We start from the raw sequence: 26895 nt of genomic DNA on the forward strand, positions 1-26895 counted from the left end.
TGAGCCCAGCATCAGGCTCCTTGCTGACAACACAGAGCCTGCTTGAGATTCTCTCTCTCCCTCTCTCTCTGCCCCTCCTCTGCTCATGCTCTCTCTAAAAATAAATAAACTAAAAAACAAAAACAACAACAACAACAAAGCAAAGATGTAGAAGTTGAAATGGAAAAGACAAAGGCAGTTTGAGATCAAATGATGGAAGACTTTGAATGCTAAGTTGAACAGTCTGAACTCCATTCTGTGGGTAATGGGATGCCACTAAAAGTTTTAGAGGATGACAGAGACATGATCTGACCTGTGCTCTCTCTTGTGGCAATGTAAAAGATGATTTGGAGAAGACAGAAAATGACTGGGGGCAGGGAGACCAAGTGTCAGCTACTGAAGATCCAGGTGAAAGAGGATGAGACCTGAACCAAGGTGGTAGGAGTGCAAATGAAAAAACAATGGGTACTTTCACCCCTTGTTAATGACTTTTTAAAGATGATTTTAATAGTGTTACAGTCATACCATTCAAAATTCAAAAAGTACATTGGGGCACCTAGGTAGGTAGCTCAGTCAGTTAAGCATCTGACTCTTCGTTTCGGCTCAGGTCATCATCTTATGGTTTGTGAGTTCAGCCCCTGTGCTGGGCTCTGCACTGACAGTGTGGAGCCTGCTTAGGATTCTCTATCTCTCCCTCTCTGCCCCTTCCCCGCTGTCTCTCTCTTTCAAAATAGATAAACATTTTTTTAAAAATTCAGGGGCACTTGGGTGGTTCAGTCCGTGGAGTGCCTGACTCTTGGTTTTGGCCCAGGTCATGATCCCAGAGTCGTGGAAATTGAGCCCTAGTCAGGGTCCTGACTTAAGATTCTCTCTCTGTCTCCCTCCAAAGGCAATCAATTTCTGGATTTTTTTTTTTTTTTAATGTTTATTTTTGAGAGAGAGCGTAAGCGCACCCAAGTTGGGGAGGGGCAGAGTAAGGGGGACAGAGGATCTGAAGCAGGCTCTGTGCTGATAGCAGGGAGCTCGATGCAGGGCTTGAACCTACAAACCAAGAGATCATGACGTGAGCCAAAGTCAGACTCTCAACCAACTGAGCCACCCAAGCGCCCCAGAAGCAATCAATTTCTTGTCTGTCCTTCCAGAGATGTTTTATGCATAAATGATTATACATATATGAAATATATGCATATACATGCTAATGTATACACATGCAAATGTGCATACTCTTACCCATTTCTCTTTTTTACACAAATGATAACATAATTATTAATTAACATTGTTCTGTAGATCTTACTTTTTTCAATTTCAGTCTTGTTGAAAAGCAATTCAGCTACACACACACACACACACACACACACACACACACACACACATGCATATCATATATAAAGAACTATAAGAATGCTCACATCTTTTGTCAAAAAATCCTGGCCTGACTCTTATGAGAAATTTAAAAGAAGGAAGAGCAAAACACAAAATGCAAAATTAAAAAAAACACTAGAGATGGGCTATGGAGATCTTTGTTCTCTTCACAACTTTTTGCTGCTTGCTTTCTGAATCAGATGCCAATTCTCAAAAGAGAGAATATGAAAACATTTCAGTTAGTATTAACAAAATGCAGCAACTAATTCTCCATTTATTTTTGCCACATAGGTGCCTAATATCTAATACTAATACCTGAATTTGACTGCCAGGACTACCACCACTATACACACAGAACACACACACACACACACACACACACACACACACTATACACACAGAACACACACACACACACACACACACACACACACACAGAGTAAACTGTACCTACAGAATCACCAGGATTTCACAACAATCTTGACTTTAAAACTATCAGGAAATAAAACTATCAGGAAATAGCCTTAGCACAAACCACTAGCACAGCAGCCAACAAGGAAAACAAATGCTTTTGTTGACAAGTACTGGAACAGGCTTTGCCAGTATCTGGGGTTATAAATGATGCCAAAGAATCAATTACCCTGAGGTATTTTGCTAATGTTTTCCCCAACTCTCCTACTCTATTTTAACTTGATTTTAACTGAAAGATAAAGTATATAGCTCAGAGGGGAAAAAAAGTCTTCTCATCCATAAGGAGTCAGTACTTGACTTCTCCAGGAGACAGTTAACTAATTAACTCATTAAATTACAGACAATTACTTGGCAATGTCAATGAGTCTGTTGCCTGAACAGACAGAAGAGGGAGTGTAGAACAGAAACTAGAATCTACCCACAGTCAGTCAAGATGCTAAAACACTGTAGGTATTATGTTAACAAAGCAAAGCAGATACCTCAAAAACAGGTGATTTATTTAAACAAAAAGTATATTTTAAAATAAGAATGACTCATTTAAATAGTTTCATTACTTTCAATGCTTATTTTAATTGCTGGACAATAATGTTTTAAATGAAGTAAACATGGCCTACAGTAACACAGAAGGCTAGAAATCAGAAAAGATTAGGTGGCCATATTGAGACCTTCTCCTTCTGCTAACCAAAATGACTTGCATGTTTATACTAAAAAGAATAAAAAGAAAATTAAAACAAAGTTTTGGGTCTCCCATGCTAAATTATTCTAAAAACCTAATATGTCAACTTAATAGTTTCATAATATTTCCATTTTGTTCCTGTCATTTCAAAGGAGGAACAAAAATGACTTTAAATGAAATTAACCAAATATTATATCCATACTCCAAATAACTTTAGAGTTAATCATTTGCCATTTCAAAGATGTCTCTTAAGCAGTTGTAAATCTCTCTTGGGCAGGAAGTCAAGGACACACGAAAGACACTGACAAGAAGTAGCTGACAGTCTCCAAACAAAAATAGGTGATTTATTTTCTTGATGAAACTTTCCAAATCCAACTCAAGTATTTGAATGTAAAAGTACACATAGCTTTGACATTTCCAGAAATATTTAAGTTTACATTGAGTATAGCTCACATGTGCTTGAAAAAGTCTTGACATTATGAAGCTTGAGAAATGAAATGGATCTCGACGAAAGATCAGAATCTTTATACATTGATTGCTGATAAAAGATGGCAGGGTTTCACATACAGATATATATAATTACACTATTGCACTTACACAGAACTACCTCTAGCTCCAAATGAGATCATGTTATCTCCAAATGTTTTGCCTATCCAGCCAACAGATCAACATATTAAGGTCTCACTTGACTGGAGTAAGTTGGAGAGTAGTAATTCCTTTACAATTTGCCAAACTTTAACCCATATAGCAGGTTACCTGTAAAGCAGACTTTACAAAGAGTTTTCACACAACCCTAGATTTCTATCGAGTACAAGGGGAAAAAAGAAGATTAACTTAAAATTTAATCACACGAATGAGTAAAAAAACCAAATAGTCTAAATGATGCAAATTACCTGTTTAAATGATTTAAGTTCAAAAACAGATCTTTTGATATTTTATATGTCCAGAAGATTTTCCAGAGGTTATAAAGAAAAATTCTGATCTCCTGTAACTAGAAGGCTGGTTACTTTTTAAAAAGTACACAGTGTATCAAGATCAAGGATTTTCTTTTTAAGTATGCACACCAAAACCAAGTAATATATTTAGAAGCATTACTTTTTAAGCCAAAAATCTGCTATTATCAAATCTTCCAGGTAATTTCGCTTTCACTTAAAAACATTTATTAAGTACCAGTCGTGTGCTGGACATTATACCTGATACCAGGGATGCAAAGATCACAAAAACAGAGTTCCTACCCCAAATAACTCAGAGACGGTGGCATGCTGGACACTGAAACCCGGGTCTAAAAACAAATTCTAATCCCTGTGCCATTAACTAGTTGTGATTTCTTGAGTCTTCTCTGAGTCTCTTCTCTAATAAGAAGATATAGAAACATTAACGGTCTTGACATAAGGAAAAAATGAGATCCTGAACACCAAAGTTCTTGGAAATTGTAAAACTAATAAAACATAATGAAATACTGTAGTTACTCTAAAATGCTTAGAAACACAGAAAAGCAAAGGATCCAAATTTCCCTCCTTGCTTATTTAATTATTCTGCTTTTGCCCAAACATGAAGGAGTTAATGTTCTACCTCCTCATCTTTCTCCAAACCAAGGTTTCCTTGGGGTTGGCTCCCACTGTTGTTGGGTTTACCAAATCAGTCCTAACTGGTCTAGCCAGCTTCATCTCTGCTCATCCAACATGTGGCTGTAATAGGAGTCAAAACACACTGCTGCTCCAAGACTTTGTTCCAACTGAGATGAACTGACATTTTCAGATCTTAACATCCTTCCAATTTCAGTAACTCTCACATGACAATGCCACAAAGTTCAGTAACTACAGAGATCATGTAAAGCATTTCCCATACAGAAAAGTGAATTATAGGAACAATGGAAGAGCTGAGCTTCTGAAGCTAATCCTCTTGCTGTCCTTCACTTACATGGCTCTTACTCCTAACAGAAACCAAATTTAGTCAGGAACCAGGAACGTATGCCCTTTCACTACACAAGCACTCTGCATAATGAGCAGACCACAACAAACCCTGTTACAATAGTACAATGTGGAATTTATCTGTTATAAATTAATATTCTAATAAGAAAAAATAATTCTAACACATATGGCCACTTTTTTAAAGATTTTAATTAGTGATGCAAATTTTTTCCGATATTTACTAAAATCAACTACACACGCATTAGGAAAAGGCAATTTTATGCATCTAATTTTAACTAGCACTCTTAGTCACGTATTTCAGATACACTAGAAACAAAACCTTCTATTGGATTTTGCAAAAAAGGTTCTCAGAAGTCTGCCTTTCTAACTCAGTTTGCCTCCATGAAATATTATGTGCTTATTTTTCTTTTTGCTTTAATATATGTATTTTTACCTTCCATTATATCAAATCCTATTGTCAGCGACTAAACAATGTAATTCCTAACAGAGCAGAGAGGTATAAGCTCTTTATTAATCACTGAAATCAACTGAAGCTACTATAATAAACTATGTATACCAAAACAATTTTCCCCTCAAAGTTTCCAAAAACCTTGGAAATAAAATAATGACCCCAGAGAACTCAATAACTGAAACTAGAATGATTCTCAGGGCAGATTAAGTTGAATAATTAATTCACATTGTTCTTAAAATAAATACTTCAATCTCTTGGTCTAAGTAACCATGGGAACATACAAGGAGCATATATATTTATAAGCCTGGGCAAATCATGTCTTTGACAATCAAGGTGCAGCTCCTAGGGGGACACAATGCTTTAAGGTTGGTAAGCCTTAATTAAATACCAAGATTTTTGTCACAGAGAAAGAAGGACCTTTTTCCTGGTAAGGAGTGGAAAATATTAGAAGATTTAAGAGAAAGGGCAACCAAATGTAATGTATGAACACGTCTTGGATCATGATTTTAATAAAGCAACTCAAAAAAATGAAACCATCAGGGAAACTTCAACACTGAATGGAAATCCACATTAAGGAATATTTTTACATGAAATAATCAAATTATGATTTGATGGTTTTCAGAGTCGTCAAGTATCAAGTCATCATTCAGTAGCTTTTCGAGATACTAAAGTATTCATATATGCAGTGATACAATGTCTGGGAATTGCTTCAAAATAATCCAGTGCAGCTGTTAATATCGAGGAAGCAAGATTAGCCAAAAGAGCTGATGAAGCTGAGTGACAGATATATGGTAATTCATTATACTATCTTCTCTAACTTTATATAGGCTTAAATTTTTCCATAATTAAAAAGGTTTTTTAAAAGGATACAGAAAAATAATGAGGTGATTCTATATATACTAACATACCTGTATCTCCCAAACAAAATTAACTTAGAAAGGCAAGTTGCATTGAAACATATAAAGCAAGTCTCTTCTATTTACTGTATAACCTTGAGCAAGTTACCTAACCTTTCTAGGGCTCAGTTTCTTCACCTATAAAATGAGAATGTTAATCGCTTCTCGGCCTTTTTGGCTAAGATCAAGTGTAAAATGAGAATGTTAATGGTTCCTACCTTTTAGAGTTGTTTTGAGGACTGACTATAAATGATTTATATAAAATACTTAAAATAGTGCCTGAGACATAATAGTGACTCAGTAAGTAAGCAAGAGCACAATTCTAAAAGCCTAATAGTGGCCATAGAACTGATTTCGGTGAATGATGCTTTAGAAACTTCAGTATTATTAAGTAAAAGAGAGCTGGACATAAGGGGGAAATGATTTTTTTTTTTGAGTTATACACATAAAGAATGAATTATAAGTCTTTCTTTCAGATCTGTGTCTTGGTATTTCAGAGCTTACAGTTGGACTATTAGTCCTTCTCTGATCCAGATTGAGCAGTTGAAGGTTCCAAAGAAAACTGTTATCATCCACATATCATCCACAGTCTATCTTAGACCATGGCTATACCCCTTCTCAGAACCTACAAACTTGAGAGAAATTACTTCTTATTCTTATTTCTGAATGTGGAGATTTGTAAATATCTTCAGGTATATGTCTCAACAATATGAGTAATTAGCTGATTATATGTACATAATCATAAACACATATTAATATTTTAGTCACTTTATAGGTCCGGCACAGTTAGCTGGGAAAGATAAGGGACTCAGATCTTATTCACGAAAGAAAGTCCTCATCCCATCTTAGAAGGAAAAAAAGGGACCAAGGAACTAAGCTCCATTTGTCAGGCATCATTTACAAATTACCTCATTTAATTGTTATAGCATCCCTATGTGCTAGGTGTAATAATCCCTTCTTAGGTAAGGAAACTTACTGGTATAAATACCTAAGGTCCTAGAGGAAAAAGGCATCCAGTAAGGACTCAAATCCAGATCAGACTACAAAGCTCTTGCAGGCTCAAGCTACACTCTGCTGCCTCCTGGATGAAAAAGAGTCAGCTGAGGCCCCACTCAAGATGTTCTAAGAACCCTATGGACAGAAAGAAATTAAATTGGAAGAATCACAGTCTAATTAAAGCAGTCATCCATAAGAAAGCATAGAAACATGTAAGGAAGTTAACATTTTTTTTTTTAAGTTTATTTATTTATTTTGAGAGAGAGTGCATGCGTGAGCAGGGGAGAAGGAGAGAGACAGAGAAAGGAGACCATCTCAAGCAGGTTTGGCACAGCACAGAGCCTGAGAATGGGGCTTGAACTCACGACTGTGAGATCATGACCTGAGCTGAAATCAAGAATCAGACGTTTAACCAGCTGAGCTACTCAGGTGCCCCGAAAGTTTACATTTCAATATGATCTATTTCAATATGATCTATTTGAAATGTAAATTGAGGGGCGCCTAGATGGCTCAGTCGGTTGGGTGTCCGACTTTGGCTCAGGTCATAATCTCACGGTTCATGGGTTCGAACCCTACATTGGACTCTGTGCTGACAGCTCGAAGCCTGGAGCCTGCTTTGGATTCTGTGTCTCCCTCTCTCTCCTCCTCCTCCCCCGCTCACACGCTCTCTCTCAAAAATGAATAAACATTAAAAAAAATTTTTTTTAACGTAAATTGAGGGGCGGCTGGGTGGCTCAGGTCATGATCTCACGGTTGGGTTTGTGAGTTCAGGTCCCACATCAGGCTCTCTGCTTTTGGCATAGAGCCTGCTTGGGATCCTCTGTCTCTCACTCTCTCTGCCTCTTCCCAGCTCATTTTCTTTCTTTCTTCCTCCCTCTCCCTTTCTCTCTCCCCAAAATAAACAAACATTAAAAATTTTTTTAATGTCAATTATTCCACTTCCAAGGTGAAAGACCTTTGGTGGTCTCCACAACAATCTTTGAAAAAAATCCAAACTCTTCCCTGAGGCCTACAAACAAGGCCCTGCTTGATATGGCTCTCCTTCAGTCTCATCTCTCACTGGCCATTCACTCCCTCACTTACTGATGCTTCGGACACACTGGCCTCCTTTCTGTTTGTCAAACATACCAAGCCCTTATCCACATCTAAGCCTTTACACATGTGAGCCCTCTGGAATTCTCTACCCACTTTATAGTCTCATCTCTAGTCCCACCTTCTCAGGGGTCTTTACTGACCACTTTCTTGAAAAGTGATGGCCTTTTCCATCATTCTGTTTGTTTTCTTATTAGACTTGTCACCTTCTGAAGTTTGTTTTGTTTTGTTTTTTTAAATGTGTGGGCTTTGCTACTGTCTCAGCCCCACCCAGAATGAGTTACTTTCACTGAACTCCTCTATCTCAACTCTATAAAGGTAGAACCAAGCACAATGCCTGGCACATGGTAGGCAATTAAAAATATGATTGGTAGTGGAACATAACATGACATTTAATAACACTAATTTTCTCATCTTTTCAATTACTTTTCAATCCTTGTATCAGACTCAAGGATAAAGTCTCATTATGGTGCTAGTATGCCCTTAATGCCTAACACTTTTTTTTTTTATGTTTATTTGTTTTTGAGACAGAGAGACAGAGTGTCTCTGTCTCAGAGACAGAGCAGGGGAGGGGCAGAGAGAGAGGGAGACATAGAATCTGAAGCAGGCTCCAGGCTCTGAGCTGTCAGCACAGAGCCTGACGTGGGGCTTGAAGTCACCAACCATGAGATCATCACCTGAGCCAAAGTAAATGCTTAACCAACTGAGCCAGCCAGGTGCCCTGTCACTTTTTTTTTTTTTTAATGAAAACTTTATACAGTTTATTGCAAATACTAATATACCAAAGATAAAGGCTATCGTCTTCAATTCCTAAATTCTAAAAAAGTGGCGAAAACACTTAACAGTTTAGATAAGAAAACTTTAGATCCCCTTCTGTGTGTCTCATAGACTCTCATTGGCTTTATTCAACCCAATTTATTCTGGGAAGTCCTCTTTTAACTTCAGATTCTGAAATTTCTAAATTCTTACTTTTTTTTAATTTTTTTAATGTTTATTTTTGAGAGAGAGAGAGAGAGAGAGAGAGAGAGAGCACGCGCAAGAGAGAGCACACCAGTGGGGGAGGGGCAGAAAGAGAGAGAGAGAGAGAGAGGGAGACACAGAATCTGAAGCAGGCTCCAGGCTCTGAGCTGTCAGCACAGAGTCCTATGCAGGCCTCAAACCCACGAGCTGTGAGATCATGACCTGAGCCGAAGTCAGATGCTCAACCGACTGAGCCACCCAGGCGCCCCTATTCTTACTTTTTAAATTATTCACTTGATCAAAATCTAATACATACACATTAAGGCTTTATTTTTACTTTCCTCTAATTCTTCTATAAATGTATATGTGTAAATATACATACAACATATATGAAGCGGCTTACAGAAAACTAGAGTCATGCTATAGACACTTCTTTACATCTTATCCCACTTAATAGTACATTGGAAATCTCTAAATCAGCTGAAATAGGCCTCATTCTTTTTAGTTTTGCATAATTTTCCATGGAATGGTTTTTCCATAGTTTTTCTATCACTCCTCTCTGATAACATTTGTTTCTCTTTTCTTTTTCCTACTTTTTCTTCCCTCAAGGAACAATTGAGTGTTACAACTAACAACCTTGTACATATATATTTTTATGAGTATTTTTATTTTTCTGGGTTAAATATCCCCAAAGTAGGATTGTTTATTCAAACGGTATCTTTGTTTTAAACTATTGCCAGATTGCTTTCCAAAGAGTCTTTGTTTCCACAAATACCCCATGAAAGCACCTTTTTTCTCCACACCGGGCCTCAGTCGATGTTATCATTTGTGATACACATTCCATCCTTTTGAAAACATAGCCCTGGGGCACATGGGTAACTCAGTCAGTTAAGTGTATGACCCTTAATTTTGGCTCAGGTTGTGATCTCCTAGTTCCTGAGTTCAAGCCCCGCATTGGGCTCCTCAGTGACAGTGTGAAGTCTGGTGGGGATTCTCTCTCCTCTCTCTGCCCCTCCCCTCTTTCTCTCTCAAAATAAATAAATAAACTTGAAAGAAAGAAAGAAAGAAAGAAAGAAAGAAAGAAAGAAAGAAAGAAAGAAAGAAAGAAAGAAAGAAAGAAAGAAAGAAAGAAAGAAAGAAAGAAAGAAAGAAAGAAAGAAAGAAAGAAAGAAAGAAAGAAAGAAAGAAAGAAAGAAAGAAAGAAAGAAAGAAAGAAAGAAAGGCATCTGGGTGGCTCAGTTAAGTGTCCAACTTCAGCTCAGGTCATGATCTCAGTTCATGAATTCAAGCCCCACTCATGAGTTCAAATCCCACTTGGGATTCTCTCTCTCTCTCTGCCCCTTCCCTATGAACACACACACTCTCTCTCCCTCTACAAAATAAACTTAAAAAGAAAAAAAAGGAAAACATAGCCCTAATGCATATTCCAACAAGGCAGAAGGGTCTCCCGCTTAATTAATTCCCTTCTGAGCCCCAGGTTATTGCCAAAAATACATACATATGTAATATGTAAACAAATATTTATTGAGTAAAAGAATATTTCTTTTGGGGTGCCTGGGTGGCTCAGTCGGTTAAGCATTTGACTTTCGGCTCAGGTCATGATCTCGTGGTTCCTGGGTTCGAGTCCCGTGTCAGGCTCTGTGCTGACAGCTCAGAGCCTGGAGACTGCGTCATATTTTGTGTCTCCCTCTCTCTCTCTTCCTTCCCCTACTCATGCTCTGTCTCTGTCTCTCAAAAATAAATAAACATTAAAAATTATTTTAATAAAAAAGGATATTTCTTTCAATTAAAAATGAATACATTATCATAAAAACACTAAGGAAGAATCACTCTTTGCTTTACGTTAGCAGCACCTTCTTCCGTTTATTCTATAAAATAAACAACACAGGGGTGCCTGGGTGGCTCAGTCAGTTAAGCATCCAACTTAGGCTCAGGTCATGATCTCATGGTTTGTGGGTTCAAGCCCTACCTCTGCTGTTAGCACAGAACCCTCATCAGATCCTCTGTTCCCCTCCTCTCTGTCCTTCCCCCACTGTTTCTCTCTCTCTCAAAATAAATAAACTTTAAAAAATAAAATAACACAGAAAACGCATTTTCATAATTTTTACATGGGATATGATAATCATTGTTACATTGGGTGATAATGAGAAAAAGAACAGGTTCAAAATAATACTTGAATTCTACACTGCAGTATATTTTTGGTCTAACATATATAATGATACAGTCTTAACATGTGTTGCTTTTACCATACAATACATTGATTAGCAAACAACAAAAAGTCTACCAACCAAAAAAAAAAAAAAAAAAAGAGAGATCTTGACAAATCATTCACTTATAACAGTTTTTGATAAACCTACTTTGCCACATAGCATAGACTAACTTCTCGTTTTGAGGTTCCTCACGTTTATAACAATCAGCCTGTGACAGTCCTGTTATCCTCACCTTACCTCCCTCTTCATTGCTTCTCTTGTCTCCTTTTGCTACTGTATATTTCTGATGTAGCAAAATCAGGTCAATGATAGTGTGTGGGTGAGAGGTAAAAGAAGAGAGAAATCACGAAATGACAGTTGTAAGGGTAGTAATAGTAAAATCTTAGCTTGACAACTGGTTGTAAATTACAGCACAGTCTAACACATAAGAATTCATTTGTTGTGCTCCAACTTTATGAACTTGTAGGAAGCTGGAAACAGCAGAATCCTAGTGAATATTATTGCTCCTTTTTTTTAACTAATAGAAAATATAGGTCATCAAAATTTGAGAAGCAATGAACACAGAAAAAATAAACCTATGTCCCTATACTCAAAATAATAATGCTTCACTTTTCTAAAGCCCTTTTCACATACTTTTAAACATATATATATCAGCATTTTCAAAGAGAAGTATTTTCCTGTTTACAAAAACAAATGAGTATTTGTGAATTTAGACAGTTAATGCCACAGATCTAAATTTACAAAAAACAGCTTTCAGTTGTATTCCAAAATTCAAAATTAAATCTCTCTGTAGTCTTTAAATATCTCACTGATCCAGAACTCAAGTAACCCCCAAATCCTACCAAAATCAAATTATACTAATAACAGAATAATTTTAATCTTTGACCATATCCTTTTTTTTGAAACTACTTTAAACTCCCATAGGACAACTCTCCCTCGTTCTCCTCCTCCTTCTTTCCACTTTAATTATGGATATCACTTATAAATCAGTCCCTTATTCCTGGTCCTGGTTCTTTTATATTTAAACTCCTAACCACAAGGATTTATCTACCACCTGTACAAATTTGTATCTCTCCACTCTTGTCGGATTTAACATATTAGGACATACTTATTTAACAATGAAACTTAAACTTCTCTCCCCCACCAATAATTCCCAAAATAGATGCCTTATCAATTAACATCCATCCAGATTCACTACTTCTTCCTTTACTTCTATATTTAATACCAAATTCAATAGATTCATCCCTTACAAAGTCCCTGGTATTCTTATTCCTTCCCATTTCCCCAGCCATCAGACACTCCAGGTCATTATCTCCCACATGTATTATTTCAATAGCCTCTTAGCTGATCGCCCTACCTACTTCCAACCTCTCCACACTTTATCCAACATACACAAAGAGATGTCAGAATTTACCGCTTCAATTTGCCCACTCAGAAACCCATAGTGCATCCCTACTGTTTCAAATCCAAACTCATTGGCCAAATGTTCTAGGTAGTTACGGTGCAAAGGCACTTTTTTTTTTCATTACCTAAGTAACCAGATTTTTTCCTTTAACTTAACAAACACAGCTGCCATTAGCACCTCATGTACTTCTAGCTTTCAAAAAATTACCCACCCCCCCCCCCACTTAGAGACCCCCCCACAAGTGATTTAGTGTAAGGGTTAAGAATACAGGTTCTGCAGTTTGATTGGACTCCAGCCTCCACCACTTAAGAACTAAATGACATTAACCAAGTCATTTAACTTCATCTATTTAACGGGGACTCTAACCCTACCTCCTAAGGTTGTTATGAAAATTAATGTAATACCCTTAAAGCACTAGGCCAATGCCCAGGACACCGGTGAATGATCAATAAATGTTAGCCACTGTCATTATTATTACAGCCACTTTTATCCAGGCAAGCCAATTGCTCTACCAGAGGCTATGTATCTGACTTCATTATTCTTGACTCCCTCAACTGCAATCTGTTAGAGGTGGAATGGGTTGAGAAAGGAGCTAGTCACATGTCAATTACCATCCAAATCTTGGCTTAGTCCTCTCCTTCGATTATTCAACTGATGCCTACTGCTAAACTAAATACAAGTGCACACATGGCACACAGCAAATAGTCCTTAGTAAATATTTCTTGGGCTGATATGTTAAATGCTAACGAAATACTGTAGTTAGTATATATTTTTTTGCCTATTTTCTCTAAAATATTAATAAACCATATGCTTCTAAAATAAAACTGCTCCTAAACAGTGTCCTATAGCTTCAAGTAGCTACAGTTTGAAGTACTCAAAACAGGAATAAAAAAATTTAATATGTTACTTAGTAACTGTCCTCAAATAGATTCAACTAACTATATTCTACCTTTCTAGCTGGTGAAGGTAAGTATCTGTGATGTCTTATCTATCAATTAATTCTTGGGTCAGTGCTTTATAACTAGTACTAAATGCACTGTTATTAATTCCACAATTTTTCAATATAAAAATAAAACAAGGGCATCATCAAAATAATAATGTGCAAAAAGATAATGATAGGGGGCACCTGGCTGGCCCGGTCGGTAGAGCATGAAACTCCTGATTTTGGGGTTGTAGGTCGAGTGTAAACATTACTTAAAAATAAAATTTTTTTTTAATTTTTTTTCAACGTTTATTTATTTTTGGGACAGAGAGAGACAGAGCATGAACGGGGGAGGGGCAGAGAGAGAGGGAGACACAGAATCGGAAACAGGCTACGGGCTCTGGGCTGATGGCTCAGAGCCCGACGTGGGGCTCGAACTCACAACCGCGAGATCGTGACCTAGCTGAAGTCGGATGCTTAACCGACTGCGCCACCCAGGCGCCCCAAAAATAAAATATTTTTTAAAAATGATAAGATTTTAAAATTGTCAAAAAGCTAAGCATAGATACTCCCAGTTCTTTCCTTGTATTCTTATCCTCCCTCTCCCAAAAAACCAAACCCATGCAGAAGCACAGATTTTTTTTCCATAGGATTTTTAAAGCTGAAAGGACCTCAATTCCCATTTCCCAACATCCCACTGAGTTCCACATGAGAAGGTGAAGCCCAGAAAGGCCAGACAGATAGCTACAGATCCAACAATCAAAATGAGGCAGGAGCGGGAACTGAACCCAGTGTTCCTGACACCTAGGTCAGTGCTCTTTGCACTACATCATGAACCATTTCAACTGATTTCTTCCATGCCTACTTAATATAGAAAATAAAATTAACTGTATCACATGAACATCTCACAAAATAACTAAGTATAATCATGGTGTGGTTAATACTGACATATTTTACACTATTTTTAAGAACACTTGTGAGGAATAAAGGTTTCAAGCCAGAAACAGACTATTTCTATTATAATTACTTATGTTCTGGAAATGATCCTTCCCTTTATCAGATTTTATAAAATCTAAGATTCCAATTTTAGCTAATTTTTTTTCATGAGTTACACATGGTATGGTCATCTATGCAGCCTCTTCCCCAACAATAGCTTAAGCAATCCATGTCTCAGATAAAAATGTCATCTAGTCCAGGCTGATGAGCATATGTTAGAATCTGTTCCTAATATAGAATCATACACTTTTGGAGTTGGAAGGAACCTTGGAGATCACCTCTCATTTTACAGAGGAAACAAATACCCAGCAGGGACCTGCCCAAGGTCAAAGTTTCTATATAAGAACCCAGGTCCAGAACAGAAAGTTTTCAAAAGAAGATTTCACAGAAAAACACAATACTTAATCGAACACCTTAGCTTGTCTCCCTTTTCATCTATTTAAGTACAACTTCCTGCATGAGGTCAACTTCTGAAATTTAAGAAAAGAAAGCAAAACAAAAAACTAAGCCAACTTGTTTTAAGTCTACAGCCAAGTCACTGATCTTAAAAACTTAGAAGGTAGATCTTTGCAAGAATTGCAGACAGTAATATTTTATAATAAAACCCCAAAAGGCTATCTATGAATATAAATAAGCAGAGGGAGAAAAGACACACACATTATCAATATTCTTATCTCGCTAACAAATTACATAAATGCTTATAAACAGGAAAACTATAAACTTGCAACTTTCAAGAAAGAAAGAATATTAATCACCATACATAGTAATTACAGAAGAGTGTCGATATGTTTTGAAGTTATATTTTGATCATAGTGCTTAAGGGAAGCTGGAAATTGTTTTTAGTCTCCTTTCACATACTTTAAGTCATGTTAAAAAACAAAATTTTGAGGAAAATATTTTATCAAACCTTAATAAAAAGGAAAATGTGTATTCACACCTTAACAAAATAAGAGAATTACAAACTACATTGTCTACCCATGTTTTTAAGAATAAACAGGGGAAAAAACAGAATAAATGAAAACAGAACATTCCTGAAAGTTAAGGCCTGAGAACCATTAAGCTTACACTTTTTTTTCTCAATAAAAAAAGGTGCCACACAAGCCAATTTACCTGGAGGAATATGTTTCTTAACTCATGAGGATCACCTCGCTTGGTTGTTTGCACCTGTAAGGAAAAAAAGAAAAAAGAAAAAACCAGTTAATGCTTTACTAGAGACCATATCATCTCTTCAGATTAGAGTTCACAAATGCTAACAAATCAATGCTCTTATCTTTTATAGGGGCATTTCGTTTAAAACAAACCAAAAGTATTAACACTGATAACACCTGTCAAATTGGAGATCTATGGCTACAGAGTGGAAGTACAGGTGTGAAGAGCTTAATATACAGCAAATCTACCAGATTTCCTCTGGACTGGAAATGGAAGTCAGTGAGGATCAATCTCTTATTTTATTCCACATCCACTAGCAACACAATAGCAACCACCCACCTCCAAATCAAAAGGCCAGGAAGAACAGGGCAACAGAAAAGTTAAAACACCCAAATCAATCGCCTGGCCTAGCAGCTTTTCTCCCCCATGGAAAGCAATCCAGAATATAATTATCACTGCGCCCCTGTCTTTCGCCACCCAACCTAAAATACGAAAGCTGCTACATTTCCAAATACTTTCGACATCTTGCCACCAGCAGCACAAATGCCAACCACTGCCCCCAGCCCCACCGAAGCCCCAAATAACTCCAATTCCTCACCCCCTCCCCCACTGCAATACACAGATGCCTTAGGTTATCCCCGGCTTTACATGCCACTTCCTCCCACTCCCTTTCTGATGGCCTCCAACTCCGGGCTCACAATTTCACGCACCTAAGGCAGGGCACTACTCTTCCTTCACCGACCTGGTCCTCACAAGCCCCTCCAACTCATAATCCCTCCTACTTCCCCTCCCCCAGCCGGGCATCCTCTCCCTCCGGTCCAAGCCCCCACACAGCTCTCCCACCCGCAAGCTGGAGCCCCAGGATACGCTATCTAAGAACCAGGCAACGAAGGAAATGGTAAGAGGTGAGGGCCTGGGGGCAAGGTCCCCGGGATGTCTCTTATGCAATAAAGGCAGCAGCAGAGAGTCGGGAGTCACCTTGACCGCCATGCTGTGCTCGGAAGCCGGGGACGAGCGAGTGAGCGAGCAGGGCCGAGCTGTCAGGGCGCGCGCGCGCCGCCTCCCCGACCGCGCCCGCCCACCCGCTCGCCGACGCCGCGCGCGTCCCTATGCAAATGAGCCCGGGGCGGGGCGGGAAAAGGGCCCCGAATCCCCGCCAGAAAGGGAGCTGGTCCCGGCCGGCGACCTGTCTCGCTGGGGAGGGGAATAATCCTCCCACAGGCTAGACTGGAGTGCCAGCCCTGGGATTCCGATGCGCCGCGTGGTTGTCTACTGCTCAGTCGCCGCCCAGGTTTCTTAAGGCCTCTTAATGGGTGTGGCTTTGGGCACCGACTTCAGCCAAAGTCGTTTAATCCTGAGACTTAAAGGAACGCTTGGGGCCCAGACTGAGTAAGATTTCGAAAGATCAGATGACATGTCCCATTAATGATACTAATAAATGAATTAATGACAACTAATGGCAAATATTGACAATGAAAAGGATTGGGGACCATGCACTCTGGGCAAAACCTAAGGAAATATAACTTGAGAAATCTGCCCCTAAATTGGCATCGGATGAATATGCTTAATATATTTGTAATTCTTGTACTTCTATAAAGCTTTATTAGTAGACTCACTCCACATTCCTAATCATCCAAATCCTTTGTGCAATGAGGTGGGGCACAAATGCATACAGAAAAAAAATCCATCTGTCCATGGACAGGACTGGTACTGAATTCTGGCCCAAGTCTCCAGTACATAAAGATTGCCGGCCCTGCCTAAGTAGTAGCTCTACCTGGAACCAAAATAATGTCTCTAAAACTGAGTTCTGCCACTATGACTATATTGAGGTATTGAGCCACATAACGATTCACTCAACATTTACTGGGCATCTATTACATGCTAGACATAGTCCTGCTTGTAAAAAATACAAAAACAAATAGCATTGTGTCCCTAACTTCTAGGATCTTACAGATGGTTAATGCTTACCCAAACCCCAACCTTAAGTATATTTTATTTGTGACTACAAGCATACTTGCTGTTTTTTTTTTAAAGCTAACAACATAAGATTTATTTTAATATCACTTAGCTCTACGATCCCATCCCTCTCCACCCTCTTTCACATTTCCAATGTTGAATCTAACAGGAGGCTTCCCTTTTCTCCAGTCTCACTAATCATGTTTGTATTAAGTATCCAAGTTAATAGAAATGAGGAAAGAGGAATGGAGAATGTAAATTGTTGATAAGGAATGCTACATTACTAGTACTCCTATAATGAGCTTTTCTGCTGCAGTTGACTTAACTGTTTACCACCATTCTTTCTTCAACTTGTTCAAAGTTCTTTTAACAATGTTATCGGACATAAGGATTTACAAATTCATATTTTGTTCTTCTACACCCTTATGCCCCTGATACTTTGCTCTCTCTTATTTCATGACATTTCTCTAAGTAGGATTCTTAAGATTTTTTTTTTATATTACTTTACAAGGGAAGAATGTTTAGTAGGCCAAAGTTCCTTAGTTTGAATAAAAGTACTTAAGGAAAGGAAGACATTTATTTAAAATAAAAGTATTGGGGCACCTGGGTGGCTCAGTCAGCTAAGCAACCAACTCTTGATTTTGGCTCAGGTCATGATCTCATGGTTTGTGAGTTCAAGACCCTAGAGGACTCTGCACTGAGAGTGTGGAGCCTGCTTGGGATATTCTCTCTCTCTCTCTCTCTCTCTCTCTCTCTCTCTCTCTCTCTCTCTTTATCCCTCCCCAGCTTGCACTGACATGTGCACTCTCTCAAAATAAATAAATACACATTTAAAATAAATAAATAAACAAAAGAATTATTTCCTATTGGAATACATTGTTGGCCAAATCTATATAGTTGGAGTGAAAATTTAGGGTCAGACTGGCCACTCCTACAGAGGAAGACATCACATTTAAACAGAGCCCACCACAACAATGCATAGGTATAAGCACCAAGCCACAACGAAAATTTTCTCAAATAAAAATAGCCAACTTTTAAAAAAAATTATACATATCTATATATATACATATATATAGATATAGATATACACACATATATATATGCCTTAAAAAATAGTTGATTTTTGAGTAAGTCCAAGAGCTTCACTGGTGCCAATCTAGTTGCAATGGAAATGATGTAATAATTTAAAACTAAATTAGGGTGCTATACAGAGAAAATAGAAAAGCTCAGCTACCCTAAATAAATATGGATTTTGCTAAATTTTTTATCCATCATAGAATAATAAAATGGACAAAGGTATTAAAACTATCTACTTTAAGGAAATTAAGTATTTAAAGGAATACAAAAGCCCATGAGTTAGAGTTCCTACGCTGAAGAGTTTTCCAACCTATCATTCTGTTATAATGATTGGCTCAGTTAAGCATCCGACTTCAGCTCAGGTCATGATTTCACAGTCTGTGAGTTCAAGCCCCGCGTTGGGCTCTGTGCTGAAAGCTCAGAGCCTGGAGCTTGCTTCAAATTCTGTGTCTCCCTCTCTCTCTGCCCCTCCCTGTTCACGCTCTGTCTCTCTCTATCTCAAAAATAAATAAACACTAAAAAAATTTTTTTTAATTAAAACTTACTTGTGCTTCAATTGCAAATGAGCAGGATTTAGGGAAAACTTAGTCAATGGGGTATCAAAAGACAAACCTGTCAAATAAGATTCACAATATATTTGGGAAAAGGTAGTAGAAATAGTTCAAAACTTTTCACAGTTTTTTAAAATTACTTGCCAATATAGTAATTTATAACTCTTTCCTTAAATTGCAAATGACATTTGTAAACATGAAATAATTTTAAAACTATGGAACAACTACAGGTTGAAAACTTGATCATTGAAAGTCTATAGAGAATGACATTTAGGAAGCACAGTTGTCAGTTAAAGGCTAAGAAACTGTTGCAAATATATTTATGTTTATATATTGTCATTAATAGTCACTTTTTAGAATTGGTTTCATAAGAGATTCAGTATGTAGCTTGACTGAGCTGGGAATTTAAATATGCTTGTGAAGTTGTGGCCCATGAAAATAATATATTACCCCAGATGTAAAACCAAAATATGGGTTTACTAGACAAACCTGCAGAAACATGTTTCTAACTCCCAAACAGCTTACATTATATTAATTTGAAACCAGCCAATCACTTTGTGGGTGAAAGTTAGAATTATACTAATGTCTAGTGCCCTAATAAGCTAAAATATAATAATTAAAACAAGAGACAATTTCCAGTGAGCCTGTTCTGCCACAACTCTTGGCCCTCCTTCCATCTTTAATAACATACTATTTCTGTTTATCTTTTAGCCTCCTCTGATTATTTTACTGACATGAATACATTTTTGTTCTTGTTTCCATATCCCACATAGCTACTAGGAGTGTCATCTTGCAAGAAGTAAATCCAGGTGGTATATGAACACTTAGTAGAGCATTAGGATATCACTGACTAATTAAACCAGGAGTGAAGCTCCTGGCATACAGCATCATTATGATAAAGAATAAGCGGCATTTTACGCCTGCCATCAAGATGAAACTCACTTAAAATATCTGAAATAGGGGCATCTGGGTGGCTCAGTTAGTTAAGTGTCCGACTCTTGGTTTCCACTCAGGTCATGAGCTCATGGATCTTGAGTTCCAGCCCTGCATGGGACTCTGTGCTGACAGTGTGAAGTCTGCTTGGGACTCTCCCTCTTTCTCCCTCTCTCTCTGCCCATCCCCTGCTTGTGCTCTCTGTCTCTCTCAAAATAAGTAAGTAAACTTAAAAAAATAAAATAAAATATTTGAAATAAATAGCATGATCTGACTTTGGCACATATACACAAAGGATGTTTGAACATCTGGAACTAGAATATAAAATGGTTCCTTTTATTTTACTGAAATATTACAAAACTTTCAATTTTATTTCATTTATTTCTTTTTAAATATTTTATTTTTAAGTAATCTCTACACCCAACATGGGGCTTGAACTCACAACCCCAAGATCAAGATACACATGCTCCACTGACTGAGCCAGCCACGTACCCTCAAAACTTACAGTTTTATAAGATGTGCTTTTAACTCCTTCTTTGCTAAGAGTCTATATGGGGAAATGGCAAGGGGTAGACTAGAGAGAAATATGAAGGGTTGAGTGTCCAAGTTTGAGAAAATTATGTTCTAGATGGTAGGCTGACCTCAAAATCAATCAATCAGAAATTATTAGTTCAACCCAAACCACTCATAGACACTAGATAAATGAGACACTTTAGGATTCCTCCATACTATACAAATATACTCCCTGTATGCACATTTTCTCTAGTTTAAATAAATTTTTTTTTTGGTGGAGAGGGCAGAGTGGGATACCAAAAATCAGATGAAATAGTTGTACTTCTGGAGTTACATCTTCCTAAACTGTTCTTCCTCACAATCTGACTCTGAGTCCTATAAATTATGCAATGAGGATGAGTAGTCTTATTTTTGGACCACAGTCTTCTTTATTCCCTTGTGGAGACAATAACAGACAGTTTTCTTTTCAGTGGATTTTGGAAGGAATTCACGGAATGACCTTCTGTAGAGGTTTAAGTCTGTGAGGGCCCTATCACTATATTAGTCATGTGAAAGCTAATATTTAGTGGAAACCCTTGTGATCAGATGGAGGATTGAACTAGATGAACTTTAATGGTTTGTTTTTTTTAACACTCTAATGTCATGATTAAGAGTGAGCCAAATTTTAGCTAATAAAAACTTATTGAGTGCCTTGTGTTTACACTAAATTCACTGTTGCAACTATAGGAAATAAGAAAAATAAATACCATGATCCCCATCTGACCATGGCAACTGCTATTATTCATTTTTTTGAGGAAGAAAGCTGATGATACCAAAACCTTCTGCATGTGGCAAAGGCCAAGGCAGCTGTAGGTAATAATGGGGTATTGCCACATATTCCCACTCCAACCAGAAGTATGTAATTGGGACAACGAACATCTTGCCCGGTTCGTGAGCCACTTACCTCTCTCTACCCTATCCCTGGAGATTTACCTGGATCTCGTTTTTGCCTCCCTTCTATTTAGAGGTCAATAAGGAAGGATGCTAGGGATCTGGTCCAAAGTAAAGAAAAAAATTTCGCTTTAAAAATTGTGCCAGGTGGGGCACCTGGGTGGCTCAGGTCATGATCTCACAGCTGGCCACATCAGGCTCAGTGCTGATAGCTCAGAGCCTAGAGCCTCCTTTGGATTCTGTGTCCCCCTCCCTTTCTGCCCTTCCTCTGTTCATGCTCTGTCTCTCTGTCTCTTAGAAATAAATAAACGTTAAAAAAAAATTATAAAAATTGTGCCAGGAGAAAAGCAAAAGCTTCATAATATCCAAAGTAACTTAAAAAATAACAAAGTCAGAGGCACCTGGGTGGCTCAGTTAGCTAAGCATTCCACTCTTGATTTCAGCTCAGGTCATGATCACAGGGTCATGAGTTTGAGCACTGCACCAGGCTCCATGATGAGCATGGAGCCTGCATGGGATTCTCTCTCTCCCTCTCCCTCTGCCACTTCCCTGCTCATGCTCTCTCTCTCTCTTAAAATAAATAAACATTTAAAGAAAAAATAAAAAAAAAAAAACAACAAAGTTAGGGGACTCACACTACCTGACTTCAATTTACCGTAAAGCTAAGGAAATCAGTACAGTGTGGTACTGGCTGACATAAGGATTGATAAATAGATCAATAGAACAAATTAGAGAGCCCAGAAATGGATCCAAAATTACAAAGTCATCTGATTTCTTTTTCTTTCAATGTTCATTTATTTTTGAGAGAGAAAGAGAGAGAGAGCCTGCAATCAGGGGAGGGGCAGGGGCTGGGAGAGAGGGAGACACAGAATCCAAAGCAGGGTCCAGGCTCTGAGCTGTTAGCACAGAGCCCGACACAGGGCTTAAACTCATGAACCAGGAGATCATGACCTGGGCCAAAGTTAGACACTTAACCAACTGAGCCACCAAGGCGCCCCTAAACTCATCTGATTTCAAAGGTACTAAAACAATTAAATGGGGCAAAGAGTCTTTTCAACAAGTAACTCTAGAATAACCAGAAATTTATATGGGAAAATAAACTTCAACCTCTACTTCAAACATGCACCAAGACTGATTTGAGATAAATAATAGACCTAAATACAAAAGCTAAAATCATAAAGCTTTAAGCAGAAAACATAAAAGAATATCTTAGTGACTCAAAGGTAGGTAAAGGATGTTTATTCAGGACATTAAAAAGCAATAACCATAAATTAAGAAATTATGTTGCACTAAAATTAAAATTTGTACTCATCAGGGGCACCTGGGTGGCTCAGCTGGTTAAGTGTCTGACTTCTGCTCAGGTCATGATCTTGCAGTTCATGGGTTCAAGCTCTGCATCGGGCTGCTGTCAGTGCAGAGCCTGTTTCAGATCCTCTGTCCCCCTCTCTCTGCCCCTCCTTCCCTCTCTCTCTCTTTCTCTCAAAAATAAATAATTTGTACAAGTACAAAATTTAAAAAATTTGTACTTATCAGGGGTGCCGGGGTGGCTCAGTAGGTTAAGCATCTGACTTTGGCTCAGGTCATGATCTTGCAGTTTGTGGGTTCTAGCCCCGTGTCGGGCTCTGTGCTGAGAGCTCAGAGTCTGGAGCCTGCTTTGGATTCTGTGTGTGTGTGTGTGTGTGTGTGTGTGTGTGTGTGTGTGTGTGTGTGTCTGCCTCTCCCCTACTCACACGCTGTCTGTCTCTCTCTCTCTCTCTCAAAAATAAACATTAAAAAACAATTTTTTTAAATTTGTACTCATCAAACAACAGCATTAAGAAAATGAATAGGCAAGCCACAGTCTCTGGGAGAAAAGTCAGCAAAACATATACACAACAAAGGACTGATATTCCAGTATATAAAGAATTCCTGGGGTGCCTGGGTGGCTCAGGTGGTTAAGCATCCAGGTTATGATCTCATAGTTCGTGAATTTGAGCACTGAGTCAGGCGCTGCTCTGGGCAGAGCCTGCTTGGGATTCTCTCTTTGTCTTTCTCTCTGCCCTTCCCCCACTCGTGTTCTCTCCCTCTCTCTCCTCTGTCTCTCTCTCAAAATAAATAAATAAACTTAAAAAAAAAAAAAGAGCTCCTAAAACTCAATGATGAAGAAACAACTTAGTTTAAAAATGGGCAAAAGACAAAAGACTCGAACAAATACTTTGCAAAAGATAATGTACAAATGGCCAATAAGCACATGAAAAACTGCACATGATTAGCCATCAGGGAAATGCAAATTAAATCACAGTGAAAAGATAGCACTACACACCCACTAGAATGGCTAAAATTAAAAAGACTGAAAACAGATGCTGGCAAGGATGTGGAGCAACCAGAGCTCTCATGCACTGTAGTGGGAGTATAAAATGGTATAATCACTTTGGGAAAAGATCTAGCAGATTCTATAAAACTAAACACACACCTACACTATGACCCAGCAATTCTACCTTTTGGTATTTACCCAAGAGAAGTGAAAATATATGTGGATAAAAAGACTTGTACAAGACTGTTCATGGCTACTTTATTCATAAAATCCAAAATCTGGAAATAGTCCAGGTATCTATCAATAGGAGAATGGATAAACTATGGTATATCTACAGAATGTAATACTATTCAGGAATAAAAGATAGAGCAAATTATTGATACACACAACATGGATGAGTCTTAAAAGTATCATGCTAAGTGAAAGAATTAGTGCAAAAAAGCATATGATGGGGATGACTGGGTGGCTCAATTGGTTAAGCATCTGACTCTTGATTTTGGCTCAGGTCATGATCTCACAGTTCGTGAGTTTGAGCCCTATGCCAGGCTCTGTGCTAACAGCATGGAGCCTGCTTGGGATTCTCCCTTTCCCCCCCTCTCTCTCTGCCCCTTGCCCACTTATGTTCTCTCTCTCTCTCTTTCTCAAAATAAATAAACTTTTCAAAAAAAGATTTTTAAAAGGTGTACACTGTATGATTACATTTATGTGAAGTTCTAGAACAAATAAAACTAATCTATGGTGGAAAAGAAAACAGAACCATGTTTTCTGGAGGAGAGGAATTGAAGGCACTATCTGGATGATGGTTATAGTCTATGTCTTGCTAAGAGTTTAGATTACAGGTATATGTATTTTCCAAAACTTAGGGAATGTACACTTAAGGTTTCATTGTGTGTAAATTTCCTCAAAAGGAAAACTATCTGTGAATACTGAATTGTAGCTAACGAAGTATTTAGGGGGAAAAGTACTAGTATCTTAAATTTACTTTGAAATGTATAAAAGAAGTAAGATTGAAGACTGGATAGAGAGAGACAGATGAACAGATGGACAGATGGATGGATGAATGGATGGGGAAGGTAGGGGAGAGAGAGAGAGAGATGTGACACCTCACTGAGGGGCATATGGGAATTCATTGTAAAACTTTCAATTTTCCCATACATTTGAAATTTCTCATAATAAAACTTTCTGGGAAACTGTACTGGGTCTTTGTGTTACTAAAGATGGCTACTCAGGTACATAATTCTATCATTTGGCTAGAAATTGTAATGGGACTTGTTTTTTGAACATTGTTAGGCCTCTGTGCCTTGTTGGACAGTAGGGAATAGAAACTTCTTGACAAACTTCTTGTCAAGAAACTTCTTGACAAATAATGTATCTCTATTATGGACAGGGGAATCTGAAAACTACGTTGAATTGAGAGAAAAAAAAATGTTCTCCTTAATGTGGATTCAGACAGTAATTACATGGAAGTTGTGTTTGTGTGTATGTGTTTCTTTGGTCTAATGCTTACCCACGGGAAAACTGGAGGAAGTATATGGAAGTTTATTTGTATAACATACTGACAGAAATCTTGGAAATTCCAGCCTATACTGAAACTGTCCTGCTTAAGTGTACCTACAGTGTAAATCTAGACTGAGAAACCCAAGACTTTGGTAGGAAATACTCAGTAATGGGTCATTGTGTCCTTGGATTGCCCTGTTGGGAGAAGGATGAAATCCTAGAGAGTTTCCAAAAAGGGGAAAGAAGATTTGTAGCAGCAGACCTACAGAAAGGACTCACTGAGGAAGAAAGGGCCACAACCCTCAAGACAAGGAATCCAGGAACTGGGGTATGCACAGGAAAAACTTCTGAAGAATTACTATAAAGAAATGGTGTAATATTGACCAGTATCAAATTGTACTGATCAGACAAATAATCAGGAAGTTTAAGTTAGAAAGTCTGGAGAAACAGTATGAAACAGCTAGACTTTGGAGAGGAAGCCTTTCTGGAAAGAGACAGATCAAGGAGGAAAATTGGGCAGAATTGTGGAATGGTTGGCATTCTTTTAATCAGAAGAGGATGAAGCTGAGAACACAGAAGGAACTTGACCAAGAATTGTTGAAGGTCTCAAAGTTGTACTCTGCATATTCCTTTCCCAGTAGCCCTGACAATAGAATACCACTTTAAGGTACTGACAATATTATAAGGAAAAACTACATGAAAATGAAATAAACAGGAATTAAGAGTTGAGTCCATAAGAGGACCATAACCTCTCTGTACTGCGAAAGATGTCAGAAAGAGTAAAGAATATACTTACACATAAAAATAGTTAATGACAGCTTGTACTTCTGAAGAAGTTTGTGGGTAATACTGATAATAGGTAATACTGACCTGCTGCTTCTTCCCTGATTCTGGTCAAGTCGGCATTGGAAGAAATCAGAGTAACACATCTCTATATGGTCTTTCCTATATTATCCTATATTATCAACTATCACTACTTGGAAAGAAGCACAGAAACAGTCATTGTTTGCTCACCCTGTTCTTCTATCATCCCGGATGGATAGCTTACCTGGAAGGTTCAGGATAGAGATAGGTAATAAAATAGGTAGTCAGCAATTATATAATTTTAGCATCCCCAACCCTTCAACAAAGCCTTACATAAAACAAGTTTTGTGTTGATGGTAGAGAATAATATTAAGGCGCAGTAGTGGGAAGAGTACCTTTCTCATATCACCCCTTCACAGAGATCCATGTGGCAAAAGCAACAATATCATTTCATCAAATACAGTAGACTCAGAGTTCTAGGTGCAAAACAGAAGCCAAGTGAGTGCAATTCAAGTTACGACAAATGGTAACAGGGGGCATGGATCACAGAGAAGCAAAGGCTTAGTAGCAGATGAGACAAATCTCCCTTTCCTTAAACATACTCGGGAACCTTAAAGGGGTGGTAGGGCATCTTGTCATACAGAATTCGATATGGCTATGAAGTTCTAATCCATCTCTTATTTTTTAAATTTTTAAAATATTTACTTATTTTTGAAAGAGAGAGAGAGAGACAGAATGTGAGTGGGGGAGGGGCAGAGAGAGAGGGAGACACAGAATCTGAAGCAGGCTCCAGGTTCTGAGCTGTCTGCAGAGCCCGATGTGGGGTTTGAACTCATGAACCACGA

At 38.1% G+C, this 26895-nt stretch overlaps 1 protein-coding gene across 3 annotated transcripts in view; it reads right to left on the reverse strand.

Annotated features, from left to right (window-relative positions):
- Positions 1-26895, reverse strand: part of SLC25A12 (solute carrier family 25 member 12) — a 207796-nt gene that overhangs the window by 86919 nt on the left and 93982 nt on the right. For 2 of the 3 annotated variants that reach the window (XM_019838262.3, XM_019838261.3), the window contains one exon: positions 15458-15511. In XM_019838262.3, the coding sequence (XP_019693821.1) occupies positions 15458-15511 (54 nt within the window). Of the gene's footprint in view, positions 1-15457; positions 15512-16474; positions 16576-26895 lie in introns of those variants that run through there. The other variant, XM_011285309.4, reaches the window with a different exon arrangement.

Source organism: Felis catus, chromosome C1, assembly GCF_018350175.1.
Source record: "Felis catus isolate Fca126 chromosome C1, F.catus_Fca126_mat1.0, whole genome shotgun sequence".
Taxonomy (NCBI): Eukaryota; Metazoa; Chordata; class Mammalia; order Carnivora; family Felidae; genus Felis; species Felis catus.